The sequence below is a fragment of the Oncorhynchus mykiss genome, chromosome 20 (assembly GCF_013265735.2).
Source record: "Oncorhynchus mykiss isolate Arlee chromosome 20, USDA_OmykA_1.1, whole genome shotgun sequence".
In the NCBI taxonomy this organism is placed as follows: domain Eukaryota; kingdom Metazoa; phylum Chordata; class Actinopteri; order Salmoniformes; family Salmonidae; genus Oncorhynchus; species Oncorhynchus mykiss.
In genome coordinates this window covers 6,685,435-6,699,936 of record NC_048584.1, presented here as the reverse complement: position 1 = coordinate 6,699,936, position 14,502 = coordinate 6,685,435, and the positions used below count along the sequence as shown (strand labels likewise).

The following is a 14,502-nucleotide window of genomic DNA, read 5'->3' as shown; positions in this document are numbered from 1 at the left end:
TTATAAAAAATTAAATAAATGAAATATCAAAATGTACATATGTATTCAGACCCTCTACTCAGTACTTTGTTGAAGCACCTTCAGCAGCGATTACAGCCTCGAATCTTCTTGGGTATGACGCTACAAGCTTGGCACACCTGTATTTGGGGAGTTTCTCCCATTCTTCTCTGCAGATCCTCTTAAGCCATGTCAGGTTGGATGGGGAACATCGCTGCACAGCTATTTTCAGGTCTCTCCAGAGATGTTCGATCTGGTTCAAGTCCGGGCTCTGGCTGGTACACTCAAGGACATTGAGACTTGTCCCGAAGCCACTCCTGCATTGTCTTGGCTGTGTGCTTAGGGTTGTTGTCCTTTTGGAAGGTGAACATTTGCCCCAGTCTGAGGTGCTGAGTGCTCTGGAGCAGGTTTTCATCAAGGATCTCTCTGTACTTTGCTCCATCTTTCCCTCGATCCTGACTAGTTTCCCATTCATTGCCACTGAAAAACATCCCCACAGCATGATGCTGCCACCACCATGCTTCCCTGTAGGGATGGTGCCAGGTTTCCTCCAGACGTGAGGCTTGCCATTCAGGCAAAATAGTTAAAGCTTGGTTTCATCATACCAGAGAATCTTGTTTCTCATGAGAGTCCTCAGAGTCCTTTAGGTGCCTTTCGGCAAACTCCAAGTGGGCTGTCGTGCATTTTACTGAGGAGTGGCTGTCTGGCCACTTTACCATAAAGGCCTGATTGGTGGAGTGATGCAGAATTGTTGTTCTTCTGGAAGGTCTCCCATCTCCACAGAGGAACTCTGGAGCTCCCTGACCAAGGCCTTTCTCCTGCCGATTGCTCAGTTTGGCCGGGCGGCCAGCTCTAGGAAGAGTCTTGGTGGTTCCAAACTTCTTCCATTTAAGAATGATGTAGGCCACTGTGTTCTTGGGGAACTTCAAAACTGCAGAAATGTTTTGGTACCCTTCCCCAGATCTGTGCCTCGGCACAATCCTGTCTAGGAGCTCTACGGACAATTCCTTCGACCTCATGGCTTGGTTTTTGCTCTGACATGCACTGTCAACTGTTGGACCTTATATAGACAGGTGTGTGCCTTTCCAAATCATGTCCAATCAATTGAATTTACCACAGGTGGACTCATGAGGTTGGAGAAACATCTCAAGGATGATCAATGGAAACAGGATGCACCTGAGCTCAATTTTGAGTCTCATAGCAAAGGGTCTGAATACTTATGTAAATAAGGTATCTGTTTTATATATGTCAAGGGGTCTGAATACTTTTTGAATGTACTGTATGGAGAGAAATATAAGGTAAGGAAATGTACACACACACACACCTTCATGGTAGCATCTTTCTCATCCAGTGGTCGGAGGTAGACAGGTACAGGTAGATTCTTCATCTTGTTCTCTAACGTCTGACCACCATTGGCCACCTGTAATATAACACAGTGGTCAGCATACCTGGAGTCACTGAACCTAACTTAATATGCAGCCCTCGTCTAGTATAAAGTCTAGTATAAAATAATGCACTAAGACACTTGTCCTACCTTGAATTTCTGGGGCAGGCTCCACCCGTAGGCCTGTACCCTGCCGTCGTCCTCCTTGTGAACGTGGGCTTTCACCTGTCTGTACTGGGCTCTCTTCTGCTCCCTGCGAGACACCATGTTGCCTGACTCAGACCTGAATTGGGGGAGGAAAAAAATATCTAATCTATTCTGGACATACTGTCCAGCGTAGATGGGTAAATTAATTGAAGAATGGATGGTGGCATGGAGGTGGGGCCAAAGGATGATTGAATCCTTGATGTGTGAAAGACTGGTTGGATCATGAGTGAAATGGACAGATGGGTAGACGTCTCCAACACTCACTCCTCATTGAGGAAGTCGAAAGCCTTGCTCTTGTCGCTGGGTAGCTGTTGCAGAGCTGCGCTCCTCTTCTTCACAGAGGGCTGGACCTGCGAGGAGGGGGCGTTGTACTTCACATTCACTGGCGCAGCCTCCGCAGGCTTCTTAGCCGCTCCTCCACTCGAACTGAACAACCGACTGAAACTGGAGGACGGAGGGAGGGAAGGAGGGAGAAGGAAGGAGGTGGAAAGAAAGAACACACATACACATATAGAGGGGCAGACAAAGCAGCAGCAGCAGGGTTTAAGGGATAAATAATCAAATGAAGGTTTGATTACGCCCCCCCCCCCCCCCAAAATCACACCTTCAGTACCCATCTCAGTACCCAAATCACAGCAAAAATCAGAACCATACAGAGCTTGGCAAACTTTCAAAAAAAGGTCAGAACAACGTTTGTTGTTCCAGTGCCATGATGCAAAGAGACCTTTCTCAATCAGATTGGTTAGATCAGACTACACCGACCAAAAGCAGCGAGCGAGTCTCCACTCTGTGATTTTACAGGGGATGGGAGAGCAGGGAATGCATTGGTTAGTACTGTAACACCAACCAGGCAGTTAGCAATTCAACACAGAACACAACACAGTTACAAACTATTGCTGCTTATTCCAGCTCTAGAGACGATGCTTGTTTAGTAACAGAGTGAGATGAAAAGACTAGGTCCATAAATATCAGGATTTTTTCAGTTGAAGATCAAATAGCTACAGATCATCAGGTCAAAACGTATAGATGACTGTATGACCCTCTCCATGTAGCAGAAAGTAGCCTCAAGACTAAACTCAGTGTATCAGTTTAGAAAAATGTCCAACCACATATGCCATTCTGATTACAGTATCTGACTCTAGAATACAACTATCCATTCCACTAGTTATACCCTCTTTCTCCACGCCCATCACCCATCCCAACCACTCCCAACACACCTCCTGCATACAGATAGGACAACAACAACATCAGGAGGATACAACAGAGAGAGGGACCAAAGGAGCAGAGGGCAACAGGAGAGACGAGGGATTTCTTCATAAATAAACATGCATTCAATACACACAACCCCTCTCCAACAGCTTAATGCTATATCCCCTGCCCCAAATAAAAATTAATCATTAGTCAGATGCATTACACACCATAACCATTCCTGCTGAAACCCAACAGGGGAGCCTAGATCAGGAAATGGCAATTTACAAGACATTTCGGTAAAATATATGTATAATGTGTACTACCCTGAAGCACACTGACACGCGTGCACGCTCACACACACACACACAAACACACTTCTGTCTTCCATTTGTAGGTGAATCGTTTTTGAAACGTTTTAAAGCAGACGAAAAGTGTTGGTTTCCCTTGGGAGATTTCACTCAATTTGAACTCACTCCGACAAAAACAAAATGACACTTCAACTAAAAAGCCATTCCCTGATCAGGCAGACACTCCCTGGTTTGTTTGTTAAGAACCAAAATCAAAAATGACCCATTAGCCTGTCAAAGGTTTACCTACACACTAGAGATCAAAACATGAAAAGAAAGAAGAAAAAAGAAAGGGGAAATCAGATTAAATGATCATCAACAATCTTAGTGGTTTTAGCTATAAGTGTGGTATGACAGCTCCTAGATGTGGAGTGTAAAGAGAAAAGGAGAGCACGCAAAAAAGGAGAGATGTGTGGTAAAGGGGAAGGATTGCATTGAAGGAGTGACGGTAGGACAGGAGAGACGGTAGAAAAGGACTGTCGGTAGGAAAGGAGAGACGGTAGGAGAGACGGTAGGAAAGGAGAGACGGTAGGAGAGACGGTAGGAAAGGAGAGACGGTAGGAAGGGAGAGACGGTAGGAAGGGAGAGACGGTAGGAAGGGAGAGACGGTAGGAAGGGAGAGACGGTAGGAAGGGAGAGACGGTAGGAAGGGAGAGACGGTAGGAAAGGAGAGACGGTAGGAAGGGAGAGACGGTAGGAAGGGAGAGACGGTAGGAAGGGAGAGACGGTAGGAAGGGAGAGACGGTAGGAAGGGAGAGACGGTAGGAAGGGAGAGACGGTAGGAAGGGAGAGACGGTAGGAAGGGAGAGACGGTAGGAAAGGAGAGACGGTAGGAAAGGAGAGACGGTAGGAAAGGAGAGACGGTAGGAAAGGAGAGACGGTAGGAAGGGAGAGACGGTAGGAAGGGAGAGACGGTAGGAAGGGAGAGACGGTAGGAAGGGAGAGACGGTAGGAAGGGAGAGACGGTAGGAAGGGAGAGACGGTAGGAAGGGAGAGACGGTAGGAAGGGAGAGACGGTAGGAAAGGAGAGACGGTAGGAAAGGAGAGACGGTAGGAAGGGAGAGACGGTAGGAAGGGAGAGACGGTAGGAAGGGAGAGACGGTAGGAAGGGAGAGACGGTAGGAAGGGAGAGACGGTAGGAAGAGAGAGACGGTAGGAAGGGAGAGACGGTAGGAAGGGAGAGACGGTAGGAAAGGAGAGACGGTAGGAAGGGAGAGACGGTAGGAAGGGAGAGACGGTAGGAAGGGAGAGACGGTAGGAAAGGAGTGAAGCTTACAACTGCCAGATGCTGGATTTCTTCTTGTCTGCGGTGGCTGGATTCTCTCTCGATGCTCTGAGGGAACGATTACAACACATTTAATGACTTATCACTATTCAGCTGAGACAAAAACGATCTTGTTTTTCAACTAGCTAGAATCGCCCAGGAGAGAAAACACAAAAACAAACTAGAAGGGATGCATGTTTATCAGTAAGCACATTGTGTGGTTGGAATTCAAAAACTCTTCAATATACAGAATTTTCTTTTGGACGAGCTCAGCTTGTCACATGATTCCTCTCCCTCCTCCTCCCTACCGTATCATCTCTGTCCATCGTACAGCTTCCTGTAGCTCCATCAGTCTCTCCTTGTACTGGTTCCTCTCCATCAGGACTCTGGCCATCTCTACCCTGGTGAACCTCTTCCTCTGGGCCGTGGGAACATCCGCCTGCAAGAAGTGGTATCAGCAACCTCAGACACACACACACCTCAGCAAACACACACCTACATACAGTTGAAGTCGGAAGTTTACATACACCTTAGCCAAATACATTTAAACTCAGTTTCACAATTCCTGACATTTAATCCTAGTAGAAATAACCCGTTTTAGGTTAGTTAGGATCACCACTTTATTTTAAGAATCGGAAATGTCAGAATAATAGTAGAGAAAATGAATTATTTCATCTTTATTCCTTTCATCACATTCCCAGTGGGTCATGAGTTTGCATACACTCAATAAGTATTTGCTAGCATTGCCTTTAAATTGTTTAACTTGGGTAGCCTTCCACAAGCTTCCCACAATAAGTTGTGTGAATTGTGGCCCATTCCTCCTGACAGAGCTGGTGTAACGGAGTCAGGTTTGTAGGCCTCCTTGCTCACACACACTTTTTCAGTTCTGCCCACACATTTTCTATGGGATTGAGGTCAGGGGTTTGTGGTGCCACTCCAATACCTTGACATTGTTGTCCTAAAGCCATTATGCCACAACTTTGGAAGTATGCTTGGGGTCATTGTCCATTTGGAAGACCCATTTGCGTCCAAGCTTTAACTTTCTGACTGATGTCTTGAGATGTTGCTTCAATATATCCACATAATTTTCCTACCTCATGATGCCATCTATTTTGTGAAGTGCACCAGTCCCTCCTGCAGCAAAGCACCCCCACAACATGATGCTGCCACCCCCGTGCTTCACGGTTGGGATGGTGTTTTTCAGCTTGCAAGCCTCCCCCTTTTTCCTCCAAACATAACGATGGTCATTATGGCCAAACAGTTCTATTTTTGTTTCATCAGACCAGAGGACATTTCTCCAAAAAGTACGATCTTTGTCCCCATGTGCAGTTTCAAACTGTAGTCTGGCTTTTTATGGCGGTTTTGGAGCAGTGGCTTCTTCCTTGCTGAGCGGCCTTTCAGGTTATGTCGATATAGGACTCGTTTTACTGTGGATATACAGTGCCTTGCGAAAGTATTCGGCCCCCTTGAACTTTGCGACCTTTTGCCACATTTCAGGCTTCAAACATAAAGATATAAAACTTTTTTTTTTGTGAAGAATCAACAACAAGTGGGACACAATAAACAACATTTATTGGATATTTCAAACTTTTTTAACAAATCAAAAACAGAAAAATTGGGCGTGCAAAATTATTCAGCCCCCTTAAGTTAATACTTTGTAGCGCCACCTTTTGCTGCGATTACAGCTGTAAGTCGCTCGGGGTATGTCTCTATCAGTTTTGCACATCGAGAGACTGAAATTTTTTCCCCATTCCTCCTTGCAAAACAGCTCGAGCTCAGTGAGGTTGGATGGAGAGCATTTGTGAACAGCAGTTTACAGTTCTTTCCACAGATTCTCGATTGGATTCAGGTCTGGACTTTGACTTGGCCATTCTAACACCTGGATATGTTTATTTTTGAACCATTCCATTGTAGATTTTGCTTTATGTTTTGGATCATTGTCTTGTTGGAAGACAAATCTCCGTCCCAGTCTCAGCTCTTTTGCAGACTCCATCAGGTTTTCTTCCAGAATGGTCCTGTATTTGGCTCCATCCATCTTCCCATCAATTTTAACCCTCTTCCCTGTCCCTGCTGAAGAAAAGCAGGCCCAAACCATGATGCTGCCACCACCATGTTTGACAGTGGAGATGGTGTGTTCAGGGTGATGAGCTGTGTTGCTTTTACGCCAAACATAACGTTTTGCATTGTTGCCAAAAAGTTCAATTTTGGTTTCATCTGACCAGAGCACCTTCTTCCACATGTTTGGTGTATCTCCCAGGTGGCTTGTGGTAAACTTTAAACAACACTTTTTATGGATATCTTTAAGAAATGGCTTTCTTCTTGCCACTCTTCCATAAAGGCCAGATTTGTGCAATATACGACTGATTGTTGTCCTATGGACAGAGTCTCACACCTCAGCTGTAGATCTCTGCAGTTCATCCAGAGTGATCATGGGCCTCTTGGCTGCATCTCTGATCACTCCTTGTATGAGCTGAAAGTTTAGAGGGACGGCCAGGTCTTGGTAGATTTGCAGTGGTCTGATACTCCTTCCATTTCAATATTATCGCTTGCACAGTGCTCCTTGGGATGTTTAAAGCTTGGGAAATCTTTTTGTATCCAAATCCGGCTTTAAACTTCTTCACAACAGTATCTCGGACCTGCCTGGTGTGTTCCTTGTTCTTCATGATGCTCTCTGCGCTTTTAACAGACCTCTGAGACTATCACAGTGCAGGTGCATTTATACGGAGACTTGATTACACACAGGTGGATTGTATTTATCATCATTAGTCATTTAGGTCAACATTGGATCATTCAGAGATCCTCACTGAACTTCTGGGGAGAGTTTGCTGCACTGAAAGTAAAGGGGCTGAATAATTTTGCACGCCCAATTTTTCAGTTTTTGATTTGTTAAAAAAGTTTGAAATATCCAATAAATGTCGTTCCACTTCGTGATTGTGTCCCACTTGTTGTTGATTCTTCACAAAAAAATACAGTTTTATATCTTTATGTTTGAAGCCTGAAATGTGGCAAAAGGTCGCAAAGTTCAAGGGGGCCGAATACTTTCGCAAGGCACTGTAGCTACTTTGTACCCGTTTCCTCCAGCATCTTCACAAGGTCCTTTGCTGTTGTTCTGGGATTGATTTGCACTTTTCGCACCAAAGTACGTTCATCTCTAGGAGACAGAATGCGTCTCCTTCCTGAGCGGTATGACAGCTGCGTGGTCCCATGGTGTTTATAATTGCGTACTATTGTTTGTACAGATGAATGTGGTACCTTCAGGCATTTGGAAATTGCTCCCAAGGATGAACCAGACTTGTGGAGGTCTACAATGTTTTTCTGAGGTCTTGGCTGATTTCTTTTTATTTTCCCATGATGTCAAGCAAAGAGGCACTAAGTTTGAAAGGTAAGCCAAGACATCATTTTCTGGAATTTTCCAAGCTGTTTAAAGGCACAGTCAAATTAGTGTATGTAAACTTCTGACCCACTGGAATTGTGATACAGTGAATTATAAATGAAATAATCTGTCTGTAAAAAATTGTTGATGTAGATGTCCTAACTGACTTGCCAAAACTATAGTTTTAACAAGAAATTTGTGGAGTGGTTGAAAAATTAGTTCATGTGTATGTAAACTTACGACTTCAACTGTATATCTCAGCAAACACATACACACACATACCTCAGCAAACACATACACACACATACCTCAGCAAACACATACACACACATACCTCAGCAAACACATACACACACATACCTCAGCAAACACATACACACACATACCTCAGCAAACACATGCACACACGCACAGAACTCACATCTTCCTCATTGTTCTCACTCTTCGTCTTTGTTTTGGCCTCCTCCGCCTCAGCCCGAACCCTACGAGAGGAACAAACACACACTAGAGATGAACACACACTGAAGATGCCTGGGGACCCTATATTCATCTAAACAGGGAAAGAAAACAGACAGAGAAAGGTAGGGTAGAGTGGAGACTGACTTCTTGAGTTCCTCCTCCAGTTCCTTGCTCTTCTCCTCCAGTCTGGTCTTGGCCTGAGTCACAGCCTCCAGCTCTCCCTGCAGCACCTCCTTCTCACACGACAGCTCATCCACACGCGCCATCAGGTCATTCTTCACCAGGTTCAATGCATTTCTGACGAGACGGAGGACAAAGATTGGACGGCATGATCATTAGGCCCTACACTTCCTCTGGGATCTGGGTGAACTCTCTCTAATGGAAGCTAAATCCCTCCGTGAACAACAGGTGGCAGTAGTGTGCTGTCTACTGCACAACATGGAACATTGTTGCGCTTGATACATTCATGTTTTGTTGATTTCGGGAGCATGGACGCAGGTGATTTGAAAACACAACTTACTTGGTCTCCAGCAGCTGAGTGTTCTCGTGGATGAGATGCTCCACTTCACGGCCCATACCTTAGGAGGAGAAAGGAGGGATGAAAAGGGAAAAAAAGAGAAGAAATGGAAATTCCTCCTGTCTAAAATGGAATGATATAAACCGCATGATACACACACTCCTTCAGTCTTACCCAGGAAGTTAAGGTCTGAGACCCATGCTGGCAATGCGAGGTGGAAAACAAAACAGCACATGACTCTACGGGGACTCCAACAGGTCTATATGCAGCCTAAAGAACACTGAACCTACAACCTCATCAAGAGGGAGATCCCACTGTATATTTTAGACATCATTTGGGAGTTAAAAGGGGAGAACTAGAAGGAGGGTGGGAGTGTCTTACCCAGCAGGTCAGCCCCCTCGTCCATGTCTGCTATATCTATTTCCATGTCGGGTCCTGCAGAGGACAGCTCCGCAAACAGAGACTCAGTATTCCTGTCGAACGCCATGTTTTCTATTCCTACTCCTTTAGTAGGAGTACTGGAGAGGGATGTGAGGAGGGAGAAAGGGATGGGGGGAGATGGATGGAGGGAGGGAGAGAGGTCATCTGAGTGAACCCAGCTACAATACATTCCATCATAAAATACAATTTGTATAGATTTGTTTTATATATCCGGCTCAAAAGGACCAAGCTGGAAGGGATTTTCTGTACAGTTTGACACATAAATGGAGATTGAGTGTTCAGGATAGAGATGCAGAGAACGAGATAGAAATACTACTTCCAGTTGACCCTACCTGGCGTCTCTGTAGCCGCTAAGGTCCATGTCCAGTTCAGGAGTGGACTCTATGATGGCCTGCACCTCCAACGACTCACTGTTATCGTCAGCTGCGTGTGGAGAGGAAAGAGAATAACATGTTAGATTACTGTTCTTGTGGGACAGTGGTGAATGGTGACATGGTGAATACATTAGTGAGGCCAATGTGATGCCAAACACATTTTTGGTAGGTTTTACAATACAACATAGCCAATCCCCATGTTATCACAGTTTATGCCCTGGGGCTGCAGTACTGACCTGTGCGAGGTCCTGACCCTCCTCTCAGTTCTAAGTTCTGTCTTTCTGGACCCTCCTGACCCTCTGGTACTGTGGTGTTCTTACTGATGATGTTCTCTGGCTTCCTGTTGCTTCTGTCCAGGTTCCTGTTCAGACCCTTGCCCACTTTCTCAAACTCTTCCTGGAGTGGCGTGCTCACCGATACCATGGCAACGTCAGACTCGGAAGTAGACATGGGACTGGCCGAAATAGACCCACCCCCTTGAGAAGACCGTGGAATGACCAAATTAGAGCCACCGTTTTGCGTGGACAATGGGGTAAGCGACTTTGAGTCCCCTCCTTGAGATGACATGGGGGTGCCTGATTTAGAGCCACCTTGTTGTGAGGACATTTTGGAACCTCCTTGAGCGGGAGCCCCAAATGAGGTCCCCGACTTGGAGCCCCCTTTAGGAGACATGGGCATGTTGGACTTGGAGCCTCCACGGTTCGCATTAGACATCTCATCCTACAGAAGAGAAAGAAGAGGAAGAAGAATATAAATGAGATCCTGACAGATGGTCAAGGACACAAGGGCCATATTTCCTATAGTCTTCGCTTCTTTCCCTCAAAAAGGAATAAGGATGTTTGAAAAAAGGTTAGCCAATCCAACACAACCATTAATACCCAGTCAAAATCATCCCTGAATACTCAAACATTCACAAGGCAATGGTATAAAGTGCACAAAACAAAATCAACAAAAACACAAAGTCCCCCCAAACGCAGTAAATAAAACATCTTCCACTGAAACAAAAGGCAAAGTGAAAACCACCTCAATTCACAACAAAGTTGTTAGAGCACACAACAAATCACTTTTAGTCAATTCTACAGCTACGGCTAGTTGATTAGGTTGACGTAGAGAGAACGCTCTATGCATTAGTAATCCTAGCAAGCCGACTAACCCTGAAAGTCTGGGTTGCATCTGAAATGGAACCCTACTCCCTATATAGTGCACTACTTTAGGTCAGAGCTCCACAGGGCCGAAAGTAATGCACTTACATAGGGAATAGGGATCATTTAAGATTCAGCCCCACAGTCACACCATTGGCGTCCAGGTGAGTAAGCAGCTTGGGTGGCATACAGCTGGCAGTGGACTGTGTTCTAATGGTGGCACAAAGGCTAGATGAAGCTTTTATGGAGACTACAAGGTCAACAACACAGCAACTACAGGCTATAACAACAACGTGGTAGTTTGGACCTGGTTCTGTTCAGCCTGCTGATTGGCCGAAAGCCTCTGCCCTCTGCTCTGGGAGTCTGGTGCCCCCAACTGGTTTAGAGAAAAATTAAAGTGAAGGCCCGTTTTAGAGCAGTGATCACAACTGGAAAGGGGGGGGGGGGGGGGGGGGGGGGGGAAGCAGCAGATTTATGTTGAAAAAGATTATTGCAAATCATGAATTAAGTTTAAAAGACAGTGGATCAAGTGAAAGGGCCGGTGGAGTCCGACGTGTTGGACTGAAGGTGACAAACGGGTTAGACGTTCTGATGAGCAGCCACTTCCAGAGGTTGTCTACCCAGGCTTTCTACTGCAGTCAATCCTTCAACTGATTGCATTACATACTTTATATGGCTTTTAAGAATAGCCTCGGAAAAGACCATTGGCAAAACACTGGCTGACATCCACTACACCAGAGTTTCTCATGTTCTGTCCTTCACTCTCCCCACCTCTCTTTTCCCTTCTACTTTTTCCTCTACCCTTGGGTGGACTCCCCCCACTTTCCCCTCGCTGGCGTCATCCTCTCTGCCGTTGCCATAGTATCACGTCAGCCTATCAGAGCCTAGCTTCTCTTCTGTCCATCAGACTGATAAAGCTGATGCTTTTCCATGACAAAAAGCCCTAAGCTCTGCTGACACAGTGTGTGTCTGTATACAAACCTGAGATAGAGAGAGATATAATTGGCGGGGGTGAGAGAGAAAGAGAGAAAGTGGGAGGGGGGACTGTAACCGAAAACTATAAATCTTTGGGAAATGTCGAGTCAGAGGCTATAACAAAGGGGCCTCTGTGAGTCTGAACTGTGGCAGTGTGTGTGGCGGTGTGTGTGTTTAAAAGTCAGCTTAAGAGATCCACCGTGAAAGTGAGAAAGGGATGGTTTAGTGGGATATGGGACAGAGAAAGAAAAGAGGTTTGATAGAGAGGAGGATTAAGTAAAAAGATGATTTAGTAGCAGCCAGGGCTGAGCTGAAACATCGGCAGTTGAGTTTCATCTACTGGTCTCGTATCTTATGTCAAATGTTGTCTTGTAACTTCTGACATGAAGCCCCCTTCCTGGTATCTGAATCATTTCTATCTGGCCACGAGGAGTAAAATATCACAACAAATGAATACTTAATCAGCCGATCATTCATTAATATTCATGACGGAACCTTGCTCGCGGCAACCATGGTGAGGTTCTCGTGTGGCCCCAGCAGAAAGCGTCCCTTTGGTCTGCTCAGACACTCTGTCCTGTTCCTCTGCTCCCCTCCTCCCGGCCCCGAATGGTACCACTTCCATGAGCCCTCAGACACAGCACCCCTGCCCTCCCTCGATGCCTTCTTAGGCATTCCGGCCACACTGATCCAAGTTTACCTCTCAATGGTGCTTTGGTACACACTGTATCAAACTTCCTTTTCAATAAGCCTTCCCCTCCTCTGGCAGAGTGAACGGTTGAAAGTGTCTGCTTCCACACAAACTATCTACTCTGGGCCAAATTACACATCTTATGTCACCCTTCCGATTCCTGGGAAAAGCTAAAAGGAGGCATGGGGGGGTGGGGTCCAGATTCAAACCACCGAGTTCACTTTGTACTCACACAGTGAATTCCTGAAAAGTATATCCAAAACAGTCAGTGAATGTTAGAATAACTTCTGCATCAGTTTAAAGTGACTGGCAGGTGAGGAGTATATTGATACCTTGAGGCTGGTGTTGGAGCGAGGGTGGCTCAGGTCCTTACATCTCCAGGCTTCAGACGGTGTTTCAACAGCTTCCCTCTGCGAGTCACTGGTCAAATCATATCCTGGTAATGGGAATAACCCCATTGAGATGGGACGCTCCTTCCTGGATTCAGAGAGATAAGAGGAGGGTGAGGTGAAATCCACAGAGAAAGGTGTGACAGTGTTGGATAGTGTAAGAGTGTGAGGTGTGCCCTGTAATAAAGGATTTCATAATGGAGTCACTGAGCTGATTTATAAGCCTCACAGAGGCTGGTCAGTGTGTTGTGATTAAAAAGACAAGTCAATACTCCTGCTGCAGGCATGAAAGCTAGCGAACATCATGAAGAAAAACAAGACATTAATCATTTGAGACTTTGCAAGGAGGCACTACAGCGGTTTCTATTGGGTGCTTTAGTACGAGGGGTGACATCACTCTGATACATCGGTCTCTCAGTAACCTCTGCGTCTCTATAACAGGCCAGTGACTGAAGAGCTGTTAGATTCCCACTGTGGTGGTTCTTCTTTTCCACACATTGCGTCCTTTCTCTAGCTCCCCTCTAATGACAAAACTAATCCTTCATGCACAGCGTACACACTCACCTGCTAGCTTCCACACTTCCATGCTCTCTCTCAGCACCCACAGTTCTTTGATGACCCAATACATCACACTTTCAAGGATTTTCATTGTCACATGTTCCATAGACCCTATAGATCTCTGAAGTGAACAAATATTCCCTTGCTTTAAGCATCAAACATTATCAGCCTCTGAACATCAATGGAAGTGGAGCACAATATCAACCCACCCACATCAATGAGGAGCTATCAAAAAGGTACAGTAGGCAGAAACAAAGGCATCCATGTTGAAAAGAGCAGGCTGTATGGAATGGTAGCAGTCCATAGACAATACACACCACTACAGGCCGATTCCTAAAGAGAGAGAATCAGAGAGTTTCCCATGCCAATAAAGCCCCTTAAATTGAACTGAGAGAAAGAGAGAATAACATTTTTGTTTATTTCACTTTTGTTTATTATCTACTTCACTTGCTTTGGCAATGTTAACATATGTGTCCCATGCCAATAAAGCCCCTTGAATTGAAATTGAGGGACAGACAGCGAGCGAGAGACAGAGGGCGCGAGAGACAGAGGGCGCGAGAGACAGAGGGCGCGAGAGACAGAGGGCGCGAGAGACAGAAGGCGCGAGAGACAGAGGGCGCGAGAGACAGAGGGCGCGAGAGACAGAAGGCGCGAGAGAGCGCGGGACAGAGAGCGAGGGACAGAGAGCGAGGGACAGAGAGCGAGGGACAGAGAGCGAGGGACAGAGAGCGAGGGACAGAGAGCGAGGGACAGAGAGCGAGGTACAGAGAGCGAGGTACAGAGAGCGAGGGACAGAGAGTGAGGGACAGAGAGCGCGCGCACAAGAGCGAGCGCGCGGGACAGAGAGCGCGGCAAAGAGAGCGAGAGCGCGGGACAGGGCGCGGGACAGGGAGCGCGAGACAGAGAGAGCGCGCGAGTGTGGGACCACGGGACAGAGCGCGGGACAGAGCGCGAGAGCACGGGACAGAGCGCGAGACAGAGCGCGAGAGCGCGGGACAGAGCGCGAGAGCGCGGGACAGAGCGCGAGAGCGCGGGACAGAGCGCGAGAGCGCGGGACAGAGCACGAGAGCGCGGGACAAAGAGCGCGGGACAGAGAGCGCGGGACAAAGAGCGCGGGACAAAGAGCGCGGCACAGAGCTAGAGTGCGGCACAGAGAGCGAGAGTGCGGCACAGAGAGCGAGAGTGCGGCACAGAGA

The 14,502-nt window shown here is 46.6% G+C and overlaps 1 protein-coding gene across 7 annotated transcripts in view; it reads right to left on the bottom strand.

Moving 5' to 3' along the window:
* Positions 1–14,502, bottom strand: part of spag9b (sperm associated antigen 9b) — a 50,946-nt gene that overhangs the window by 8,151 nt on the left and 28,293 nt on the right. For 2 of the 7 annotated variants that reach the window (XM_036955660.1, XM_036955663.1), the window contains 14 exons: positions 12,692–12,836; positions 11,004–11,072; positions 9,791–10,274; positions 9,513–9,603; positions 9,121–9,257; positions 8,743–8,800; positions 8,367–8,519; positions 8,185–8,245; positions 4,699–4,829; positions 4,403–4,459; positions 3,377–3,379; positions 1,853–2,032; positions 1,532–1,664; positions 1,322–1,417 (listed from right to left, as the gene is read on the bottom strand). In XM_036955660.1, the coding sequence (XP_036811555.1) occupies positions 1,322–1,417; positions 1,532–1,664; positions 1,853–2,032; positions 3,377–3,379; positions 4,403–4,459; positions 4,699–4,829; positions 8,185–8,245; positions 8,367–8,519; positions 8,743–8,800; positions 9,121–9,257; positions 9,513–9,603; positions 9,791–10,274; positions 11,004–11,072; positions 12,692–12,836 (1,798 nt within the window). The remainder of the gene's footprint in view (positions 1–1,321; positions 1,418–1,531; positions 1,665–1,852; positions 2,033–3,376; positions 3,380–4,402; positions 4,460–4,698; positions 4,830–8,184; positions 8,246–8,366; positions 8,520–8,742; positions 8,801–9,120; positions 9,258–9,512; positions 9,604–9,790; positions 10,275–11,003; positions 11,073–12,691; positions 12,837–14,502) is intronic. The other 5 variants (XM_036955662.1, XM_036955664.1, XM_036955665.1 and 2 more) reach the window with 3 other exon arrangements.